We start from the raw sequence: 24021 nt of genomic DNA, 5'->3' as shown, positions 1-24021 counted from the left end.
TGATATAACAATCTCAATAAGATAATTATGGACCACAAATTCCATAATGCCCATAGCTATCCAAAAAAAAATGTTTCTACTAGAGGACCAAGTCGAACTTCAACTCTATTTAAAAAAAAAAAAAAACTATGAAGATCATTTGAAGTCATGAAATAAATAGAAAAAAAGATTCAGTCAAATTAAAGATTATTATTTTGAGATCACAAAATGAATTGCTGAAATTCAAACTGAATATGATTCATAGATAAGATTCATCAGATTCATATTGAGATTTTCAGCACTGTTTCCTGTCCTGAACACTTGCTTACCAGCAGGCTCAGGTCTCACGAAACTGTCTTGTCGTCCTGGGGACAAGTTGTTCAGATGGTTGATAATAGAGGAATATGTCAAAGATCCCCTCTCCAACAAAAGCATTGCAAAACCAGAGCTAAGCCACATCCATTTCATCAAAGTTAGAAAGCCAAAGTGCTAGTGATTATCAATCCCTAGCCCAGGATTAATTCATACTCCAACATTTGCCATGACAAGAGGTACTGACTGAAACTGAATGACTCTTAGAACAAACCTCAACATAACCAGGCATCAGTATTTCAATCCTTTTTTACACAGACGAGACAAATGTTTGTGTTAAAACAAGCGTAACGTAATTAGAGACTCACATACTTATGTCTACATCTGCAGTTATAATTGCCGTATTGTTTCCAAAGCAAAAAGTATACCTCTAATGTGAAAAACTGAGTGACTGAAGAGGTGGTTTTGTGGAATTACTGATTGAGTTTAATTAGAGAATCACATCACTCAAAAAAAACATTTTAGTATAAAATAGCATAAAGCATTGTGTGTTTGCTCAGCCTGTTCTCACGTAAATGCGTCTCTATAGCACGCATTGTGTATTATCGTGCAATTTATACGCGAAAATGTGTTTTTACGTGCATATGATACGCAGTTTTCGCAGTTCATTTGCGTGTAATACACACGCACTCAACACCACTAATTCTATCCAAACGTATAATACACACGCACCACACAACAACTACTAAACCTACCCTAACCAACCCATGCGTATCCTATGCACGTATAAACTCATTTTCGCGTATAAATTGCCCGATAAACACACTGCGTGCTATAGAGACGCATTTAGTGTGATCGGGTTGGTTTGCTGGTATCTACTGAAAAGCATACATGAGACACGTATGTTGAACAGAGTATTCTCTGAAATAGTCCAATATCAAAACACTAAAACTTGTGTTTATACTGATTATTTAGAATGCGATTAAAAAACAAGAAAGACCCTAATTTAATGTGTTTTTAGAAAATCATCAGATAACTGATTCCAAAGAACAAAACATCCAATTTCACCAGAAACAGGTTTGCAAAGGCAAGATCGTCTAAGAGAACAAATCAATTTCAGTCAGTTGCCATTCCCAGATAACAACCACAATCAGATTAACCCTTGATCACAAAAATAAATAAATCACATAATAAAATAACAAATTCTCCCAAACAAACAATTAATTTGATATCAAATGGAACCTATTGAGATCAAACTGCTTTGTGAAATTTCTTTTTTATTTATTTATGTAAACATTTATTGAGCCCCAGATTATTTTTCCTGCTCAATTCTCTGTGGCTGGTACAGGAAAGCACATAATAAATGTAGCGCTGCATAGACAGCTTTGAGTGAAAGATGAAGCAGATAAAGGATACAGTGTTTACGTCTAGCCTAATTCAAAACGGACTTTCTGCTTTGTTTTGCTCCAAGGTTTCAGCCTATATAATCAGTAGGGATGGGAATAGTAAGGAAACTAAACTATTCTGGCTCCAACTCAGATTCCACTTAAAGTGTCTGGATCCTCAAGGTTTGCATTAACAATTCTCTCAGCTTTTCAGAATGAACACTATTTAGAAAGCAATTCTTTTGATTGCAATCCATTGCATTTAGGGCCTAGTGTCAAATGATTTCAGATATTCTACAAAAATGAAAATACAGAGAACCCAAGAACTTCCTCTGATGCCATATTGTGTTAAATGAATAAATGTTTTAGATCAATGATAACTTTCTGGAGGCCTGTAATTGGAAAACGAGCCAGTTCTTGATTCCCAGCCCTAATAAGCTATGATGTCTGTCCATCTGCAAAGCCATGGAGCAGTTTAGTTGATGACCAAATAAATACTAGTCTTGATGTAAAGATAACACATCACACTTATTTAACTTAAGACTTTGTTGTTGTTGTTTAACTTCTTTAAAAGCAAGCTAAGGCTGTACTTCCTGTGTGTACTTCAAATGTTGCATTTATCAGCATCATCAACCTGACTGCTTAAAGCAGAGCAATACAGACAGATTTCAAGTTTTCCTGCATTGCAGAGAGAAAGAGAAATAACTACTGAATCATGGGCCGACACCGCAGAGCAAACTGGAGCAGAAGCGTGCAAGGTTCAGTTTAGGCCGCATCCCAGTCGCAGATTTTTAACATTCAGCATGTTTGATATTATCAGTTACCAAACTCTTGTGGCCTTGGTAGTGACCAATGAGCTGCAAGAAGACAATGATGAGCAACTATATGAACCCACATATTGAAAATGCTGAAAGAGCAAGTTAAGCATGAACACACTGGTCTGAGCGATACTGGGATTTCTAACTTTGATTTAACAATCACTACTATTACCGATACCTGCCAAAAAAAACTGCCAAAACATTAAAAGAATAAAACTTGAACAGTATCTACAAAGTACCAGAGAAAGTTTGGAATAATTAAGATTTTTTAATGTTGTTGAAAGTCTCTTATTCTCTCCAAAGCTGCATTTATTGGACGAAAAATTAAAGTAAAAACTAGTGATAAATTTAATTTTCAGTTTCTGACTAAACGAAGGGTGCTCCGATTGTTATCGGCCGATAATAGCTTTATATAGTTGTGATCTGTGGTCTCTATAAAGGCCGATCAGAAGAGACAAATGTTCTATGCGCAGCTAAAATTGCTTCACTACATTAACCGGTCTGGTGTCTGGAAATAAACTGACTGATAAGCTGATAAACTGCAGGACGTGCTTGATGATAAGCAGTTATTAAAACTGCATCTTGCATTAAGACGGCAAAAGAAACCTTTGAATACTTATGTCTTCATATCTTAACTTGAAAGAGTTAAACCCTTGAATTTTTATTTTGGGGAAAAAAAATGTAATGGAAGGCTTTTAAGTTTCTGTGACAACAGGTTTACAAATGGCTCTTATCACAAATCTAATGCTGTAATAGGCCTCGTTTACACTGTCAGTGAAATGTGACCCAATTCCGATTTTTTACTCGTATGCGACACAGATCGGATGTGTTCTATGACAGTGTAAACAGGAAAAAAACGCATGCATTCGGATATTTCGAGATCGGTTTCAGGCCTCGTTCATATTTGGAAATAAATCAGATATAAATCAGATATGTGCCAATGCGACTGTCATGTAAACAGGCAGATCGGATTTTCCGAGGCATTAGGCTGCGTCTCCGCGGTTTAATGACGAGAGAAACCCCGACGCGCCTCTGCGGATGGACGGATGGCCCGATGAAACATTGTGTCGTCGTAGGAGAGGAATGTGGACACACGTTGACACAACATATCAAAGGTTGGCTTGCTCATCCTAAAATTCGGACCCACTGCTCCTCATTAAAGCCCGCCACGATCTCATGAAATTGCGTTTATTGCACGATTTTTTTTTCACGTGGCATTTATGCCAAAAGAAGTTTTTGCGTGCATGATACGCACTTTATGGCGTTTAATACGCATGTTTACAGTGCGTAGGCTATCATATGCAAGCAAAAACTATTTTTGGCGTATAAATGGCATGAGAAATAAAATTTGTGCTATAGATACTCACTTTTATGAGATCGTGTTGTATGTCCTGAGATCTCGCTGCGCTGCGCGTTCGTCCATCTGAGCAAGAAGACCCCTTTAAACATGCGCGATGTTTCAGTCAAGTGTAAACACATGACTCGGATAAGGGTCACAATTTAAAGAACGTGTAAACGGACGGTAAAAAAAATCGGATATAGGCAACAAATCAGAATTGGGCATCAAGACCTGCAGTGTAAACGAGGCCATAATCTGTCCGCAAAAAATGGAAGTGGCGTAAGTGGAAAATAAAGTGAAGCTGGCCAATATACACTTTTCTTAAAACTAAGTGTGAGAAGGTTTTGTGCGATACGTCTTTACCTGTACCAACCACATCAGTAAGCTGGAGATTCAGGGCCCCGAAAGCAGAGAAGTGAGAGTCCGGCAGCTACTTGCCTGTGTTGGAGCGCCGTCGGATGCCAAAGTCCCAGCTGGAAGTGATGTCGACAGACTGAGAGAGTTCACAGGTCTGGCCTTCTCCTCCACTGCTGGCGTCTCCATACGAACCCCCGGACGAGCCTCCGCCAGCGGACGCCACCGACGAATGGCACTTCTCCAGATCCACGTCGTGATCGATCAGGACCATCTCGCACATCCCGGTGTCATCGCTGGTCACGTGGGACTGCCGGATGTGGGCCAGGATGATGGCGGGGTTGTCGAGGAAAGCCATTCTGAGCACCAGCCCCTCGCCCCTCTGTCGCTCTCCGGGTCTCTGTCCGGATGTGCCGACCCTCAGTCGGAGATAGAGGCTGAAGATTCCTCAGCGATGCAGCGTCTTCTTTTCCTTCTTTTGGGGGTTATTTTCTCCTCTCCATGGTGGGACATGGATGCCTGCCTGCAGGGTAACACAGCCCAGATGTTTAATCATTAAGCTACAACACTCACATATCACTTAAAGGGATAGTTCACCCAAAAATGAAAATTCGGTCATCATTTACTCGCCCTCAAGTTGTTCCAAACCGGTATCATTTCTTTTTTCTGCTGAACACAAAAGAAATTATTGTAACACTTTACAATAAGGTTCATAAGCTAACATTAGTTAATGTATTAACTAACATGAACTAAAAATGAGCAATATATTTGTTACAGTATTTATTAATCTTTGTTAATGTTAGTTAATAAAAATCCAGCTGTTCATTGTTTGTTCATGTTAGGTCACAGTGCATGAACTAATGTTAACAAATACAACCTTTGATTTTAATAACTTATTAGTAAATGTTGAAATTAATAGATTAATAAATGCTGAAGAAGTATTGTTCATTCTTAAATCATGTTAACTAATGAACCTTATTGAAATTTTGAAGAATATGGTTAACCAAACATTTGCTGGTCCCCACTGACTTTCATAGTATAGGAAGGAAACAATACTTTAAGTCAATGGGGTCCATCAACTGTTTGGCTTCCGACATTCTTCAAAATATCTTCTTTTGTGTTCAGCATAAGAAAGAAATTCATACAGGTTTGGAACAAGTTGAGGGTGAGTAGCTAAATGATGACAGAATTTATCTATCCCTTTAAGTAATATTTAACCTATAAAACGTACTGCATCATATTTGATATACATGAATTACTAAGGCCTCTAAATGATCAAAACTTTATTGAAATTCCTGTGGTACATACAACCTACAAGGCTTCTGATGATAGTTTTAGTATAATTGCAAAAACGTCCCAAGTCAGCTCATTATGCTGAGAAATCTGATTGTTATAAAGTAAATGTAAGAATAACTTTTGTTTTGTTAGTAATATTTAAAGATAAACACTTAAACACAAATATCCTCTTATTAAGACTGGGGGATATAGAGTGACAACTGATATTTATATGCATTTTACGTAAGTGGTGTGCTATAATATATCATGGTTATGATAATGTTATTGATTTACATTACAAGGTATCAGAACTTCAGCCTAATTTTTAGCCATATAAATAACAACATCAGCACCAAACTGCATGTTAAAACAGATAAGAAGATCAATAAACTGTAAAATCCATTTAACTAGTTTGGGACAAAAATCACGAGGACTATACACGGGTATATGGGATAAACCGGTCTTCCAGGCTCTAGTGTTGTTCTTATGAGCGTGTTTATGACCTAAACACACAGTAAAGTAAATACATGATGGTTAGTTACTAACTAGAAACAAGCTTTCATGATCGCTCCTGTCACCAGAAACCTAAAAACAAACTTCTGAACAGGACTACGACATAAGCAGGGACAACCGTACCAAATAACTACACTACATGTTACAATGTTTTTAAAATCATTCATTGTAAACAAAATGAGAACTGATGGAGCTAAAATGCTAACTAGCCAGAAAGCTAACAAATTCTAATTTCTAACCGCATTAATTGTGTTCGTTGTAAAGGGGAACTGATCACAATTGTACTCACGTTGCTGTCTGATAAGAAAACGATTATATTTGAATAATACTGTTGATAAAACAGACGTAAGTAACAGCTGACTGAACGCGCAAGTCAGGCCCTGCTAAAGCTCGTGCTAATCTGCTCGATAAGCCTCAAACATCACCTCATCATACCTTCATTCATGCCTATAACAGCGGCTGAAAACATCACCGACACGCCACACCGTCTGAGCGAGGGACTGACTGGACTGTCTCATTTCATACTTGTGGAGATATCGTCCCAAAAACAGAATAAACGTGTCTGTTGTTTACTCTGTTGTTCCTGTGTTGGTGGTCCTGTAAGCTACTTCCTGCGGGTTTACCCCTCATACCGGAAGTACATCACTCTGGGAAACACCCTCAAGAACCAAAGATGGACAAGACATGCGGCCAATCGAGAGAAAGTAGATAGATAGATAGATAGATAGATAGATAGATAGATAGATAGATAGATAGATAGATAGATAGATAGATAGATAGATAGATAGATAGATAGATAGATAGATAGATAGATAGATAGATAGATAGATAGATAGATAGATAGATAGATAGATAGATAGATAGATGGATAGATAGATGGATGGATGGATGGATGGATGGATAGACGGATAAATAGATAGAAACCAGTAGATAGATAGATTATCTCTATCTTTCTCTCTATAGATAGATAGATAGATAGATAGATAGATAGATAGATAGATAGATAGATAGATAGATAGATAGATAGATAGATAGATAGATAGATAGATAGAAATCTGTATTATAGCTATCTAATGATAATGATAGATAAAAGATAAATGTAAATGATAGATAGATAGATAGATAGATAGATAGATAGATAGATAGATAGATAGATAGATAGATAGATAGATAGATAGATAGATAGATAGATAGATAGATAGATAGATGGATGGATGGATGGATGGATGGATGGATAGACGGATAGATAGATAGATAGATAGATAGATAGATAGATAGATAGATAGATAGATAGATAGATAGATAGATAGATAGATAGATAGATAGATACAGTAGATAGAAACCGGTAGATAGATAGATTATCTCTATCTTTCTCTTTATAGATAGATAGATAGATAGATAGATAGATAGATAGATAGATAGATAGATAGATAGATAGATAGATAGATAGATAGATAGATAGATAGATAGATAGATAGATAGATAGATATTAAATCTTATGATGCAAAACATTTCCATAGTCTGTTAAATAAACAGAAAGAGAGTTTTAATTGCTTTCAGTTCTATTTTTTGCTACTGAATTATATTTTATGATCTGGTGCTAAATGATAATAGTCTATTTTTTTCATTAATTACATAATAAGTGCACTAGCCTCCTCCATATTAACTCAATACAATGTGATTTTGAAAGGAATAGTGTCAATAGTACATCTTATCAAAAGTCTTCATAAACAGCATTATCAATTCACGAACTGCACAGAGATTGAGACATCATACGCAATTCTTCAGTCAACTTCTTCACTGTAAGTGAAAATGTGCCGTTTTACTGTAGGGCTATTTCTGCTCAGATCATAAATAAACAGCAACAACGATGAAACAGCCAAGTCAAAGTCACCTTTATTTATATAGTGATTTGTATGATACAGATTGTTGCAAAGCAGCTTTACAGTGATAACAGGAAAATGTATTCTGGCTGTTCTTCAGCTGCAGTCAGTTCAGTTCCGTTGTAAAGATCATAAATGATTAAATTACTTAATTTCATCTATAAAGCAGCTCTGCACAAAATGATGTTAATGATGTCATGGTCCAGCAGTTCTCATCCAATAGTGTTAGTTCAGTCAGATCAATAATATTGCTAAAAATTGTGTTCCCACAACTATAACTTCTATATATTCTGTGCATTTGTATCTTAAGTGTAATAGTGTGTGCGTGTGTGTACTGTACATACTGTATACAATATTCTGTGTTAGTGTGCTATAACTGATTATGTATAGGCTGTGTAATGTACACTTCTGCTGCCATAGCCTGTTGTAATCAGCTTGATTCAATCAGTAAATTACACTCAACTAAAGGATTAAAGGATTATTAGGAACACCATACTAATACTGTGTTTGACCCCCTTTTGCCTTCAGAACTGCCTTAATTCTACGTGGCACTGATTCAACAAGGTGCTAAAAGCATTCTTTAGAAATGTTGGCCATATTGATAGGATAGCATCTTGCAGTTGATGGAGATTTGTGGGATGCACATCCAGGGCACGAAGCTCCCGTTCCACCACATCCCAAAGATGCTCTATTGGGTTGAGATCTGGTGACTGTGGGGGCCATTTTAGTACAGTGAACTCATTGTCATGTTCAAGAAACCAATTTGAAATGATTCGAACTTTGTGACATGGTGCATTATCCTGCTGGAAGTAGCCATCAGAGGATGGGTACATGGTGGCCATAAAAGGGATGGATATGGTCAGAAACAATGCTCAGGTAGGTCGTGGCATTTAAACGATGCCCAATTGGCACTAAGGGGCCTAAAGTGTGCCAAGAAAACATCCCCCACACCATTACACCACCACCACCAGCCTGCACAGTGGTAACAAGGCATGATGGATCCATGTTCTCATTCTGTTTACGCCAAATTCTGACTCTACCATCTGAATGTCTCAACAGAAATCGAGACTCATCAGCAGGCAACATTTTTCCAGTCTTCAACTGTCCAATTTTGGTGAGCTCTTGCAAATTGTAGCCTCTTTTTCCTATTTGTAGTGGAGATGAGTGGTACCCGGTGGAGTCTTCTGCTGTTGTAGCCCATCCGCCTCAAGGTTGTGCGTGTTGTGGCTTCACAAATGCTTTGCTGCATACCTCGGTTGTAACGAGTGGTTATTTTTAGTCAAAGTTTATTTTTATTTTTTTATTTTTTATTTTTATTTATTTTTTTTAGTTATTTATTTTTATTTTTGGTTATTTTTAGTCAAAGCTTGAATCAGTCGACCCATTCTCCTCTGACCTCTAGCATCAACAAGGCATTTTCGCCCACAGGACTGCCGCATACTGGATGTTTTTCCCTTTTCACACCATTCTTTGTAAACCCTAGAAATGGTTGTGTGTGAAAATCCCAGTAACTGAGCAGATTGTGAAATACCGGCCCGTCTGGCACCAACAACCATGCCACGCTCAAAATTGCTTAAATCACCTTTCTTTCCCATTCTGACATTCAGTTTGGAGTTCAGGAGATTGTCTTGACCAGGACCACACGCCTAAATTCATTGAAGCAACTGCCATGTGATTGGTTGATTAGATAATTGCATTAATGAGAAATTGAACTGGTATTCCTAATAATCCTTTGAGTGTATATGTCTGACTTGAATAAAATTGGATGTACCGCATGGAGCATGCTTTTAAATGACATGCTTTAAAAATCTATTTAAACTATTTATTTATTCGTTTGTTTGTTTTTATTTATTTTTGTTGAGAATATAAATTTATATTAGATTTTTTAATAATTTATTTTGGAGTTGTTTATAGGCCTAACGATATTGTGATGTTTCACTATAATGATGATGATGAGGAGGAGAAGGAAATCAAATTGTTTGATTCACGGACACACCTTGTAAAAAAAAATGAAATGTGCAATAGTTAGGCTACTGATCAGACCTGAACAGACCTATACAAAAATACTAGTTTAGCCTTAGTAAATTGATACAGTCATATTGATTAAAATAATTTACTGAAGCAAATTTTGAGGTAACTTGATTTCTGTGTGTGTGTGTGTGTTCCAAGCAGGACATCTTAAAATAAACACATAGGCTACTGTAGAATATATATTGTAATTTTAAGACTGTATAATTGTGCAGTTGTGAGCGCGAGCCCCGGGTGGGCGGAGCCGAGAGTCCGCGCGCTGTTGTGCAACACTGGCTACATCATCTTCATCATCATCAGGAGGAGCTGTTGTGCACGAGACACACACAGCAATCCACACGGATATTCTCACAACCCATTACATCTGCTGTAGATCATCCACAAGAGAATGTGCATTTAACAACCTGTCTGAGCTCAGCAGGAGGAAGAAAGAACACTGGAACGCCAAGGGTTTAATGCAACTTATATTCATCACATTTCTGTTTCTCATTTATTTTCTTTTGATGCTCTCGAGGACGGAAATCAAATAAGAGGTGGATTTTTCTGAAGTTTTGCAGAAGCTGCCACTGGACTGGATGGAATAATAGTGTGTAACAGATGATGAACAAGCAAAGCATCAAAGTGCACTAGACTGTTTCTGAGACTGGAAATCAGAGGATCGTTTTATTAAAGCACTTTTTGTTTTCGCGAACTCATCGGGACTTTTACGCATCCATCGTTTTAATGTAGCTGATATATCCAGGACAGCATCAAAATCTCTATCGTGTGGAATAAAAAAAATAACTAAAGGCATTTGAGCCTGAGGATGGAGGAGCAGAGTCATCTGATGCACACCCTGGGCGGCGTGACCCTCACCGGACTCCCGGGGGCTCTACCGGTGCCTCATGATGGAGCAGACGCGAGGAGCAAGCAGGACATCGGAGACATTCTGCATCAGATCATGACCATCACCGACCAGAGCCTGGACGAGGCTCAAGCAAAGTTAGTTTTACAAGGACACTTTACATTGCTGGCCATGTTAATACACTTTATTAATAACAACAACAACAATAACGTGTAGCCTACTTGCAACCAGCTCCGCATGTCACACTTTTTATTTATCAGCGTGTCAATTTTCACAGTCATGAATACACAAATCTATTGGGCACTAAAATATTCATTGCTGTTGGCTAGGGAAAAAAAGATACAATTAATTTAACACGTCCGCCACACATCCTATAGCGGGGCATGTTGTCACACGATGGGGTAAGCTGTCATTAAACAGCCTATATATCGCTTATGTTATATAGCATATAATATATATGTGTGTGTGTGTGTGTGTGTGAGTGTGTGTGTGTGATATATAAAAATATGGCTTACAGAAAATTAAAATGATAAAACTTAGGCTATGTGACAACTTACCCTGACATGACATTTATGAAAAATAATCAGTTTTCAGAACAAACTAAACTACATATGTGTGTGTGATATATATGAAAATATGGCTTACAGAAAATTAAAATGATAAAACTTAGGCTAAGTGACAACTTACCCCGACATGACATTTATGAAAAAGAATCAATTTTCAGAACAAATTAAAGGACAAAGCATTAAATCAGTCATGTGTCGTCTGTACCAAATTGGTTAGTGTTTAATCATATTAACAATGTAGGACATATGTAGATACAGTGTCATTTGTTGCAGACTACTACTTTTAGAGATCAATGCACCATAATACATTTACCTCACAGGTGTTGGTTTAACCACAACAGTCTGGTTTTAGATAAACCTCTGCCCTACTCTTTATAAATGCACATGCATGAAACATAATAATATTTTATGTTGGTTTCCTAATGAGAAACATTGCTGGAACTCGCATGAAGCTGCGAGGTGCAATCAGGAAAATATATTTAGAAGCACAGTAGAGGATTTTTAATGCCAAGTACAATTTTACCTGCATGTGTGGATGATAAGATTTTCTAAATAACTTGTGTTTTTCTTTGATAGAAAGCATGGGCTGAACTGTCACAGAATGAAACCGGCTCTATTCAGCGTGCTCTGTGAAATCAAAGAGAAAACAGGTAAGCGCTCCTTTATGCCCCACACAATACGCTGCCATAATACACCTGCACGCATGCTGCTCTTCAATACACACCACTGTTCAGCTCACAATAGCCAGCACCAGTCCTACGGAAGCTCACGCTTATTACAGACAATAGTGCTTTTTACACTGACAGATGCTTCCTTACCGAAGTGGAAATGAGCTGCGTGTGTGACGTTTTCTGATGGTGTATTTTGTAATGGTGTGGTTGATATCTTCAGTAGGCTTATTATTCAGTAAAAAGTGTTAACAGAGCACTGCATGCAATAAGAGGTCTGGAGATGTTTTTAATGTTTTAGAGCTGTACTCATTGATGTAAGCATGCAGAAACACAGAATTTTTCAAATGTGCATCTCAGAGGCTTTGATAATTAGCTTTGAATGTGCAATGAATTCCCCCTATTTTTAGCCCAACATGTTATTATGAGAGGTTCAGATTATGCTGACATATGTTTATATTTAAAGGGAGAGTAGGCAATGTTTTTCATAAACACTTTTTGTATTGCTGGTTGAAAATCTCCTCACATCCTGATAGCAATCGATAATAGAAGTGGTCTAAATATATTTTTTAAAAAGTACATATATCTTCTGTGGAAGTCCCAGGACCAAAAAATGTCTGCCCAATCATTGTGTTAATGATTTTGTTTTATAATGTCTGCTTTATTATTTAAAAATTTTCATAGGCGATTTATTTATTGTTTATTTTTGATATTTTTGTATGGCATTTAAATGTCTGATCTTGGGTTTTATTTGTGTTATGGTTACGGAGGTCTTTACATGCGGGTCATTGCAATCATTGAATCATTCATTCAACCGACTTGTTGAAAAACTTTGATTTATTCGGGATCGGGAGCGAAACAAGTGACTGTGCAATAAGTGGGCATTGAATCATTCATTCAACCGATTAGTTCAGAATAATTTATTCTGAAACATTTTTTCGGACTCTTTGTGGTTGAGTAATTTAATCATTCATTAAATTGATTTGTTTATTAATAATCCTTTCAAATTAATAAATGTTAAAGTACTTTTTGTATAAATTTAGTAAAAACTTAAATTCGTAACAATGTTAAAAAGTCACAAATGATGTTCAGTCATCACTACGGTATACTGTTTTTCTTTAGGTCTTTAGGTCTGTCACACTACCTTTAAATGATTTAAGATATTTTATGTAAATTTTTTATTTCATTTTATAATTTAATTGACATATTTCTATATTTTGATTCACATGCTTCCTACTTTTATATCGATTTTTTAAAAATCGACAAAAGAAATTGTCAGAACATGTAGCAGGCTAAACTACATGTTATTTTGTTTAGTAGACTAGTGTTCATGTTTGTAAATCTGAAATACATTTTTTTTTGTTCATAATCATGATCTTTATTCCAAGGGGGAAAAATCGTCAATTTATGCAGTATTATGCGCAACGACAAACCTGGGTCAACATATTTTATTGATCGTGGAACAACATCCCAGCAAACATTGGTCTTACGGTAGCGTCGTGTCCCTGGCCAAAAATAGTAGCGGTAGGAACCGGTAAAAATATGTAACACAGAACAGATAACGTCAAAGATGTCCGTTCAAATTTAATTTTGGAACTATTTTTCAATCATGACGGGACGTCTTTTCAACGGTCATTAAACGTCCAAATGTTTGCTGGGATTCCTGTCTGAAAATGTTGTCCTAACCCCTAAACCTATAACCCTACCCATAAGTTATTCCCTAAAATCAGAGGGAAATTATATGAATAACACTGGTTTAGAAGCACCTAATCCTGGTTGTAAGCCAAATCTTGACATAAACTCTAAACTTGTTCCTCAAATCTGATTGGTTGAATGCAATGTTGTTCCAGGATCAACAAAGATGTCAATCCAGGAGCATGTTGTACTTGGTGAAATCAGGTTTCACAGTAATGCAAATAAGTAAATCAGTCATGAAACCATCAAATATAGTGATTTATTGATTAGGGCTGGGTAAAAAATATCGATTTCTCGATATTAATCGATTCTAATTTTTACGAACCGATATCGATTCTTAAATCTCAAGAATCGATTAGTCATCCTGTTTTCATTTGATGAATAAATGGAACATTGTAGCGCGCATCCCATCCAATAAATCGCAATAATCTTTGTGCTTTGTTACTATTGATACTAAATAAAGTCTCAAATTTCAAATCACGTCCATTTTCTTACGAAATTCAAAAACATAAATACCGTTTTGGCGCTGTGGCGTGAGATCGCTCTGAGCTCAGCTCAAGAGAAGCAGCAGCGCGGAGCAGCGCATGATCTCCTCTTCTGCCTTAATAATACCAGTTACAGCGCGAAATAAACATGAATGAACGTCTGACTCTGAAAGTGTGTTAAAAGATAGAGTACCACTTTTCGAAGTCCGTATCATGTCACATGGAATCGCTCAATCAGTGTTTCCACCGTGGAAAGACGTCAGTAAAACAACTTGTAAACAATGTCATGTAACGTCACATTTACCTCAGAAAAACCATATGTGACCATAAACTCGTTAGTCAGCTAGAAAAATTAACTCTAAAGAGGAGCATTTTGCTATTTATGCACCATATTACATATTCATTATAATTTTTAATGTTCTTCGATATTTAATGCATGTTTGAATAAATCTGGCAAGTTTTTATGACAGCCACCATTTAAATGTTTATATTTCATATAACTTTATTATTATAAAAATACATAAAAGTGTAATTTAAGTGTTTGTATAGCTACAAATCAGTTAATTCTTACCTTCAATATTATAGTAGGCTAATGAAGCCTACAACTGACTCCCATAGTTTACAGCATTAGTTAAGAGATTTGTTTTCCTTGAGAAAATTTGCCATGTATTGTACCTGATATCCAAAATAATCAATATTGAATCGAATCGAATCGAATTGCAAGCTTGTGAACCGAAATCGAATCGAATTGTGAAATTTGTGTCAATACCCAGCCCTAGCTTAGCTTTACAATATTTAATTGGCTTGATGTTTCTTTGTAAGTGTAATGAATGAAATAATTGAAAATCCTTATCCAGTAATCACAAATACCTTGGAAAGTCATCTGTGTGGGGCAATTGGTTGTGTAAAAGTAGCACAAAACATTCCTTAGTCATGACAGCAGTTCAGTGCCAGCACAGTAAACACTCTGACATTGCCATGGTATTGTGCGCAACTCCCCTTTCAACACTGAATATTTTCACAAACGCAAGTTTTGCAGTGCATGCATATTCGTATAAATATGCATCTCTCAATCTGCAAAATCAATTGTCAGCTTTAAGTAAAGCAAAGCAATCGCATTTGATTCATTAGGTTGATTTACAGGCGTGCTTTATATTAAGTAAGCACTTCTGAAGTCTACTGGGGGCATTTTAGTATTGACGCAATCCCACAGAGCTAATGAGGGAAATAAATCAGGCTGAATATTATATCTCTATTTGGGCAATAAAAAATATAACGAAAGTTAAATACATCTCATTCTGGCTGTTGTGTTAGTGATAGAGATAATAGTCATGCAGAAAATGGTTTGATAGAGATTTATGAATGATAAAGCAGTAGATTTGAGCATTTTCTTAAGAGAATGTGAGTGGTGCTTTCGGGTGATGCTATATGGGTGTTAGTGCATTGCTAAGAGGTTGCAAGGCGTTGGTTGCTGGCCGGATATCTCTGTTTTAAAGGGACGCTTCTTAAAGTTTTCTTTGTAATGTATCTATGTAGAAGCTTTTTCTTGGTTATGTGAATGATAAGGAAACATTCTGTTTGATCATTCTTCAGTTCAAACATTACGGGATCGGGAACGCTACTTTTGAATGTTCTCTGAACAAGTTGTTACATTTAGAAATTGTTAGTACGTCCTATTAAAACATTTCATAAAAAATATTCCATGAACAATGTATGAAAAAAAAAGTGTGCTAAGGTTTTGAGAACATTAGACTAACTTTGAATGAACGTTCTATTAGCGTTACTGGAAGAACGTTTGTTCATAAATTTGAGAAAATCTTGCTTTTCTTTTTAGAATGACACTTCATTTTTCGGCACTATTCAATCACCATTTCAATATTTCTATTGGCATTATGAAGTGCACTGTCATACTAAGATATTAGAAAACCATTAACATGACTAAAAAGTTCCCTAAATATGATTATGAATATGTGCACCTGAATCTGTCAGTCATACCTGTGTTTATGCACACAATTTCGCAGCTGTTCCTGTTCGCCATCACTATAGAGTGCAATTAAGTGAGCTTCAGTGGTTAAGATGTGCTTGACTGTGGTGGGTGGATCATTACCCTCTCTCGGCGCAGGCGGGTTGTGTTCGGCTTGCTTACCCTGTCGGCAGTGGAGGACTGTCAGAGACGGGCGGCACGGATCAGTGGCCTGGAAAATGGACACGAGAATGGAGCATAATTGATTTAAATCCCCGTCGTTTCTTCCCTGCTTATGTACTTCTATGTCGCCGTATAGAACTAAAAGCATAATGTACATTTCTTGAGCAAATGTGCTCTGTGAGTGTTGTGATTGCGAGGCCGAAAGCATTCAGCCAGAGCATTGTCTTTTATGAAGAAAAATAGCAACAAAAAAAACGCTGTTTTTGAAGCATTAGTGGAATAGTTGATGAACTTTACCTGCACTCAGAGAAAAGGCACAAAAGCTGGCATTAGGGTGATATTCTTTCACACTTAGAAAAAAGTTACAGTGAAGGTACAATTTTGTTCCTATGGGTACAAAATATATAACTGTATACCTTTAAAGGTCCACAATAGGTCCTTAGGGTATAGAGAGCCTAAGTCCCTCCCCTTCTGGTCGACCACCATGGGACCTTATTTCGGAAAAATATTGTATGATGAAAATGGTATTGTATAATGGCGAGAGACAACAAATATTTTGATCTCGTTTGAATTGTGCCCTGAATTACACATATGATGTTTGTCAATTTAAAAAGATACATTTTAAAGTCAAGAAAGCCGCAGTTTGATGTAAAACTGTTGAGGTATAAGACTGTGAAAATACGTAAATACAAAGACTACAAACCCCAAAGGCGCACATTTTCTCTCAATGAATGAAGCTAACTTTACTGAAGCTAACTTTACTGAAGCTAACTTTACTGATGCTAACTTTACTGAACTTTAGTGAAGCTAACTTTACTGAAGCTATCTTAACTGAAGCTAACTTTACTGAAGCTAACTTTACTGATGCTAACTTTACTGAAGCTAACTTTACTGAAGCTAACCTTACTGAAGCTAACTTTACTGAAGCTAACTTTACTGAAGCTAACTTTACTGATGCTAACTTTACTGGAGCTAACTTTACTGAAGCTAACTTAACTGAAGCTAACCTTACTGAAGCTAACTTTACTGAAGCTAACTTTACTGAAGCTAACTTTACTGATGCTAACTTTACTGGAGCTAACTTTACTGAAGCTAACTTACCTGAAGCTAACTTTACTGAAGCTAACTTAACTGAAGCTAATACTGAAGCTAACTTTACTGAAGCTAACTTAACTGAAGCTAACTTTACTGAAGCTAACTTAACTGAAGCTAACTTTACTGAAGCTAACTTTACTGAAGCTAACTTTACTGAAGCTAACCTTACTGAAGCGAACTTTACTGAAGCTAACTTTACTGAAGCTAACTTTACTGAAGCTAACTTTACTGAAGCTAACCTTACTGAAGCGAACTTTACTGAAGCTAACTTTACTGAAGCTAACTTTACTGAAGCTAACTTTACTGAAGCTAACGTCTGTCAGTTTTTATATAGTCTTACGTTATAATCGTAACGTTACGCCGTCATGCCTGAGTGTTTTGTACCAGACTGCACACACACGAGCAGCGGATCTCGCTCATTGTTTCGCTTCCCGGGAGATGTAGTTCATTGAGCGATTTTCACATAAAACTAAATGTTACTCTTCTGTTTTATGACAAACTGCGACTTTCTTGACTTTCAGAATTATCTTTTAAATTGACAAACATCATATGTGTAATTCAGGGCACAGTTCAGACGGAATAAAAAGATAAGTTGTCTCTCGCCATTGACTACCATACATGTTTTTTCCGAAATAAGGTCCCATGAGCCGGAAGCGGAGGGGAGGGGCTTAGACTCTGTATAATTATGTTCCCAAAACGACTTATAAAGGTACAACTTTTTAGGTTTGGATGTGAAAGGTCCATATTTGTAATTTTTTTTTTTTTTTTTTTTTTTTTTTTTTTTTTTTTCAGTTGAGCTCCAACTAGAATAACTTAAAATCTGTACAATCTAAGTACTATACGGATATACTAATACCTTTTAGGGGTTAATACGGTTCCTTTTGGAAAGATACCACCCCAGTGACAGTGCTTTTCCGTGTGTGAACTTTCTTCCTCAGTGTTTTTGTCTTGTTTTCCAGTGCAAAAATCTAAACATTCTTAAATCAAGATACATTGACTTGAGAAGCAAAATTAAGATATTAAGCCTAAACAAATCTGTACCACTTTACAATAAGGTTCATTAGCTAACATTAGTTAATGTATTATCTAACATGAACTAACAAGTAGGGGTGTAACGATACCCTCATGTCACGATTCGATACATATCACGATACTGAACTCACGATACGATATTATTGCGATACTCCAAGACATATGATAAAAGGTTAACAAAAAATGTTCTGTTGATTAAAATGCTAAATTTTATATTACATTGTGGGTTTAAATGAATAGGCTTGGACTTGGTGCTTGTAATCCAAGGACAATGGTGACACCAGAATAAAAATATTCATGATTCTGAAGCTGAAAATACAGATTTTTTTTAGATGAATGTGCTTGCACTCTTTCACTGACTAGATATATTTAAAATAATGTCGGCCACTTTTTACTGGTAACATCAGACATTTGGCATTATCAGGACCCACAAATATTCCCCCAGTGCATTATTATACATTATAATCAACATTATATATAGTCGTTTAATGTAGTACTTACACTAAAACTCTGAAAACTTGAATTTTTTCTCACACAGTAATTTTTATTTTGCGGGGACTATCCACGATACATATTGTCACTATCCACAATACGTATTTTTGCATTTTTGTATTGCGATATATTGTGGCACGATATATTGTTACACCCCTACTAACAAGCAATACATGTGTGACAGTATTTATCAATCTTTATTAATGTTAGTTAATAAAAATCCAGCTGTTCATTGTTTGTTCATGTTAGTTCACAGTGCATGAATGTTAACAAATACAACCTTTGATTTTAATAACATATTAGTAAATGTTGAAATTCATATTAACTAAGATTAATAAACGCTGTAGATATTGTTCATTCTTAGTTCATGCTAACTAAGGTAACTAATGAAACTAAGTGTTACCAAAAAAATCTAAAATAAGTGACAAAAAATCTGCCAATGTGAGAAAAATAGTCCTCTTTTCCCTTTAAATTAAGTTTATTTTTCTTACCTCATTTGGAGATATATTTTCTTGTTTTAAGCATAAACTCTCTTAATTTTAATACTTTTTTCAGAAAACAAGACTTCATATCTTCAGTCATTTTGTGTCTCAAGTTAAGTATGGTAAATGTATCTTGATAATCTGACTTCATACATCCACTAAAAATCACCTAAGATTAAAAGTCATCAAGCAAAATGTATGAAGTAAAGGGAATGTTTGACAGTGTGTTGTTGAGACCTGACAGATGTGACACTGATTTGGGTCTGTCAACACAACCTCAACAGGTGAACTTAACTAAGCTAAAGTACCATTCATTTTTCATTTCCCCAACCTCGTCTATTTTAATATTTTACATTTCCCCTGTGACATGCATGCGATATGAGTGCCATTTTTGATCTGCAGTCATCCATAATTTTTCCACATGGGATAAAAGCCTGAGAGGGAAGGGTCGTATATTCTATAGGGAGAGAATATAACACGAGTCGTGCTGATCAAGCCGTCATGTCTGTGACTTTCACACAAGGCCGTTTCCTCTTTTTATCATGCATTGGGAAGTTGTGTGCGTGCATTTTTGTCATTCATGGCAACGCAGGTGTGTTCTCCACTTTATTCCAGGTGCATGAGAAATAATATTCAAACTTTAAAGAAATTCCTTCATATTAAATCTTTATGGGCCATTCTTTGTGATTTAAAACTGAAACTTATTGAAAAAGTGCTATTATGTTCGGCTACTCTGCCATTCTTGAAGAAAATGGTAATATTGGTAAAGTTCGATATTGGGGATTTTTAAATTAGGGACACTTTTGACAACTTTGAATCTTGCAAAATTAAACTTTTATCTTATATTCATGAATAAGTGGCCTTGATCACATGGAAATTAGTATAAAGTGACAATGTGGATTTTTTTTATGTGTCACTTATAAAAATAAGAAGATAAGCCTGGCATTTTCTAACAATAACAAGTTAGCTAGCATGCAGTCACTTTAGTTAAAAAAAAAATAGTTCAGAATTGTACAATAGTACAGAATTGCCGTTTTCTGTTACTGAATTTCAAATATTTTTTTTACAAAATTTCAAACAAAAGCAATTGTTCTCCAAAATGCTTGATGTGATGACAACAGTATTAGAGATACATTGAAGTTTAGGAAAAGCGCAAAGTGAATATATATATATATATATATATATATATATATATATTCACTTTATATATATATACATAAAATAATTTCATACAGCTTATATGTGCAGTCATTTGTAGCCAGCTGGGTGACGCCCTCCAAAGACATGTCAGCAATAATTGACAGGCAGAGGTGCTTTCTGATTGGCTAAAAAAAATCAATGGCCACTCCCCGACTTTTTTGTTTGTTTGTTTACAGAGTCTAGAGATGTCACATAGAAAGAGGTCATTTCCGCAATACCTATTTCAATGATATCAGTCATTTATTAGAGACATTTATTTGTGCTCTTCCAATAAGGAAAAAAAACACAGATTTGGCACTAAGTGTAAATACTAGCTAGTTTGATGCTATTTATACTTATAAATAGTGGCAGATACTATTTGAACCTCAGTGTTGTTGTTGTACATTAAACAGCATGTAATAATAACAGTGTGTAAATGATTATTACCTTATTGGGACAATAAAGCCCTCCCTACACCCTTAACCCTAAACACTTTATTATTAAACACACATTAGACACTTTATTTATACTATTTTCTACATTTTTATTGAAAATAAATGCCTTTCTGATCTGATGTGTGATGGGAAAAGTGATCGGAGTGAGTTCGGCAAAAGGCGGATTCGAACTCGGGTCGATTTGCGTCAAAATTGTTTGCTACACACCTTTCCCCTACACTATTGACAATCCAGCGTCTTCTGTTATTTTGTCTGGCCCAACCAGACGTCAGTGGGCGGAGTTAGTGTAAATAGCCTCTGCCAATGAGGCGTCTCCTCACGGTAGGACTGATACACATGACCCTCGTCCACCGTTCATCAGATATTTCTCAGCAGAAAGTGTGGTGCAAAAAGACTGCAGCGAAATGAAAATTTAATCAGCATTTTCTCTGCCTTAACAAGGCAAGAAACCCTCATTTGCTATAGAGGGGAAGAAACTGATATTTTAATCATAACCGTTTTGGAAGTTGGTATACTTCATTTTTCTGAGGTGAGGTGAAAATAAGACAACAAATGAAAGCTTAAAACTTGCTGCAAAGCACAACGGCCTAAAACTTCATATATTCTGTAATGCAATATGTGTTTGTTCATGTAATCTCATTAGCATTCATAGGTATTCACATTCATTCTAGCACACATACATTTGGAGACGCAACATCATAAAATATCAACAAATTGACAGCATATAAACCCAACTTTTAAAGACATAAAAATGCTTACAAATCTTTGTGAATGTTGAGTTTTATGCTAATTACAAATAATGCACAATTTGGATTTGATTTATAAATTAATTTGCGATTTAAAAAAAAGTATTTCTCTTTTAAAGTTTCTTCATTTACTGATAACCAAGAGTCTTGATGTGGGATTGTGTTCGAGTTGTGGTTTTGCTTTCCTTCAATGCCAGTTCATTTCAATGGATTTGTAAACATTTGTAGACATTTAAAGCTGTACATGCATAAAAGACTTTACGATATACAGTATATATATATATATATATATATATATATATATATATATATATATATATATATATATATATACATGCTGTCAGTATGTCGATACTGTGTATGGATATGATTGATGATTATCACACAGGTTTTGTTAAAAGGAAGAGCTCATCGTCAATTCTTTGCACTGGACTTGATTTTCCCACAGTGCACTTCTCTTTTCCCTGGTCTTTTATCATCAGATCTCTTTTATAGCCTATCTCTGTTTAGCAGGTTTGGTTTATGACTGTCTATCAGTCGTGTCAATAGAGAGCCTCCTGGGAATCTCACGGTGGACGTACTCAGATACAGTAGCTGAATGTTCAAGGGACTTTTAACTGAGATGTGCTGCTATAACATGATAAAATACAACTAATGTCGGATACACACTGTTGTCGGATCGCTGTTCCTCTCACACTACACCACTGTCACACAATGATATATTAACAAACCCCAATGTAAAAAATTCAGACAATATACAGGTAGATAGGAATAAAACTTGAGTTTGGCGTATGTAAAGCTGCTGAAGTGGCATGTATTGACTATGTATATATATTTCCACTATGTATTGCAATTGAAATCTCCAGACTCAAATACATAAAGTGTAATAATTAATGTATTCTGGATGTTTTCTTTCCACTAGTCTGAAAGAAGCAAAATAGCCCAAAATCTCAAAATTGCCTGTAGTGTCTTGTCTTAAAGGGATAGTTCACTTTGAAATTAATTTTTGGTATGTTTTAGCTTACCTCAAGGGCATCCAAGATGTAGGTGTCTTTGTTTCCGCAGTAGTTTCAATTTTGATATTTTTAGGTCAAACCGTTCTTGTCTGTCAGTCATATAATGCAGGTCTATGGTCACCACCTCAAAGAGCATGCACAGAGAAGTCCAAATTAAACATGATTTAATGACTCGTAAATGTAAGTACACATTGATGGCCTAAGACATGAAACGAGCGGTTTGTGTGAGAAAACGAACAGTATTTATATAGTTTTTACCTCTTGTAACCACAGCCACGTCCAAGTGATCCGAGGGCGCGGGCGCGTAAGCGCCGGAAAGCGCCAGAAGTGATCTCTCGCGCGTGTACGTCACTCATTGTTTACACAGAGATTTCGGAAGTGTTACCTTTCACTGTGAAGATCTAAACATATTTAGATATACAGGAAATCGCAATGGAAGACGATTTCGATATATCAACAGACAACGTTGAATTTTTTCAGAGAGATCACTTCCGGCGCTTGCGCAGACCGAAGCGCCCGCGCCCTCAGATCACTTGGACGTGGCTGTGTTTACAAGAGGTAAAAACGATATAAATACTGTTCGTTTTCTCACACAAACCGCTCGTTTCGTGTCTTAGGCCATCAATGTGTACTTACATTTACGAGTCATTAAATCATGTTTAATTTGGACTTCTCTGTGCATGCTCTTTGAGGTGGTGACCATAGACCTGCATTATATGACTGACAGACAAGAGCGGTTTGACCTAAAAATATCAAATTTGAAACTTCTGCTGAAACAAAGACACCTACATCTTGGATGCCCTTGAGGTAAGCTAAAACATTTAAAAAATTAATTTCAAAGTGAACTATCCCTTTAACATATTAATGTCTTTTCTTTTCTCCCCCAAACACATAATTGCAACAAGTGCGAGTTAAAAACAACACAAGGACACCGGACAGCATGTTATTACACGTCTGCGGTGTCATCAAAGCCTGTGAAAGAGTCTCGCACTCTCCTGTCACGGCGGGGGCAAAAAATCAATAGTGCAATCCTCCCCGTTCCCGTCCTCGCTGGCGGTAATTGAAATAGAAAATCAAATGAGCGGCGGGCAGATAATTGTTTTATCAATATCCTCCTGCCCGCCCTCCGCGGGTCAGTGGCGCATGATCACCGAGCTCTGGATATGACGAGGACGAAATGTGAAATTGAACAGCTCGGCTCTCGTTTATCAGACCTGACAACTCGGAGTGACCG

The 24021-nt window shown here is 36.3% G+C and overlaps 2 protein-coding genes and 1 long non-coding RNA gene across 5 annotated transcripts in view; 1 reads left to right on the top strand and 2 right to left on the bottom strand.

Moving 5' to 3' along the window:
- mapkap1 (MAPK associated protein 1) overlaps positions 1-6595 on the bottom strand; it is a 39956-nt gene extending 33361 nt beyond the window's left edge. Inside the window, exons 1-3 of one of the 2 annotated variants that reach the window (XM_056244110.1) lie at positions 6411-6595; positions 4272-4710; positions 309-344 (exon numbers count right to left, since the gene is read on the bottom strand). In XM_056244110.1, coding sequence (XP_056100085.1) covers positions 309-344; positions 4272-4545 — 310 coding nt within the window. In that variant the 5' untranslated portion in view covers positions 4546-4710; positions 6411-6595. The remainder of the gene's footprint in view (positions 1-308; positions 345-4271; positions 4711-6410) is intronic. The other variant, XM_056244111.1, reaches the window with a different exon arrangement.
- Positions 6596-10532: 3937 nt separating this feature from the next.
- The window catches only part of pbx3a (pre-B-cell leukemia homeobox 3a), a 69224-nt gene continuing 55735 nt past the window's right edge, over positions 10533-24021 (top strand). For both annotated transcript variants that reach the window (XM_056244114.1, XM_056244113.1), the window contains exons 1-2: positions 10533-10867; positions 11873-11946. In XM_056244114.1, coding sequence (XP_056100089.1) covers positions 10692-10867; positions 11873-11946 — 250 coding nt within the window. In that variant the 5' untranslated portion in view covers positions 10533-10691. The remainder of the gene's footprint in view (positions 10868-11872; positions 11947-24021) is intronic.
- The window catches only part of LOC130078570 (uncharacterized), a 29203-nt gene continuing 17005 nt past the window's right edge, over positions 11824-24021 (bottom strand). Inside the window, exons 2-3 of the long non-coding RNA XR_008805945.1 lie at positions 16252-16339; positions 11824-11923 (exon numbers count right to left, since the gene is read on the bottom strand). This is a non-coding gene — a long non-coding RNA (uncharacterized LOC130078570). The remainder of the gene's footprint in view (positions 11924-16251; positions 16340-24021) is intronic.

This window comes from Rhinichthys klamathensis, unplaced genomic scaffold, assembly GCF_029890125.1.
Source record: "Rhinichthys klamathensis goyatoka isolate OS25496 unplaced genomic scaffold, OSU_Roscu_1.1 h1tg000911l_1, whole genome shotgun sequence".
NCBI lineage: Eukaryota > Metazoa > Chordata > Actinopteri > Cypriniformes > Leuciscidae > Rhinichthys > Rhinichthys klamathensis.
Note: the sequence above shows the minus strand (reverse complement) of the source record. Positions and strands in the feature narration are given on the sequence as shown.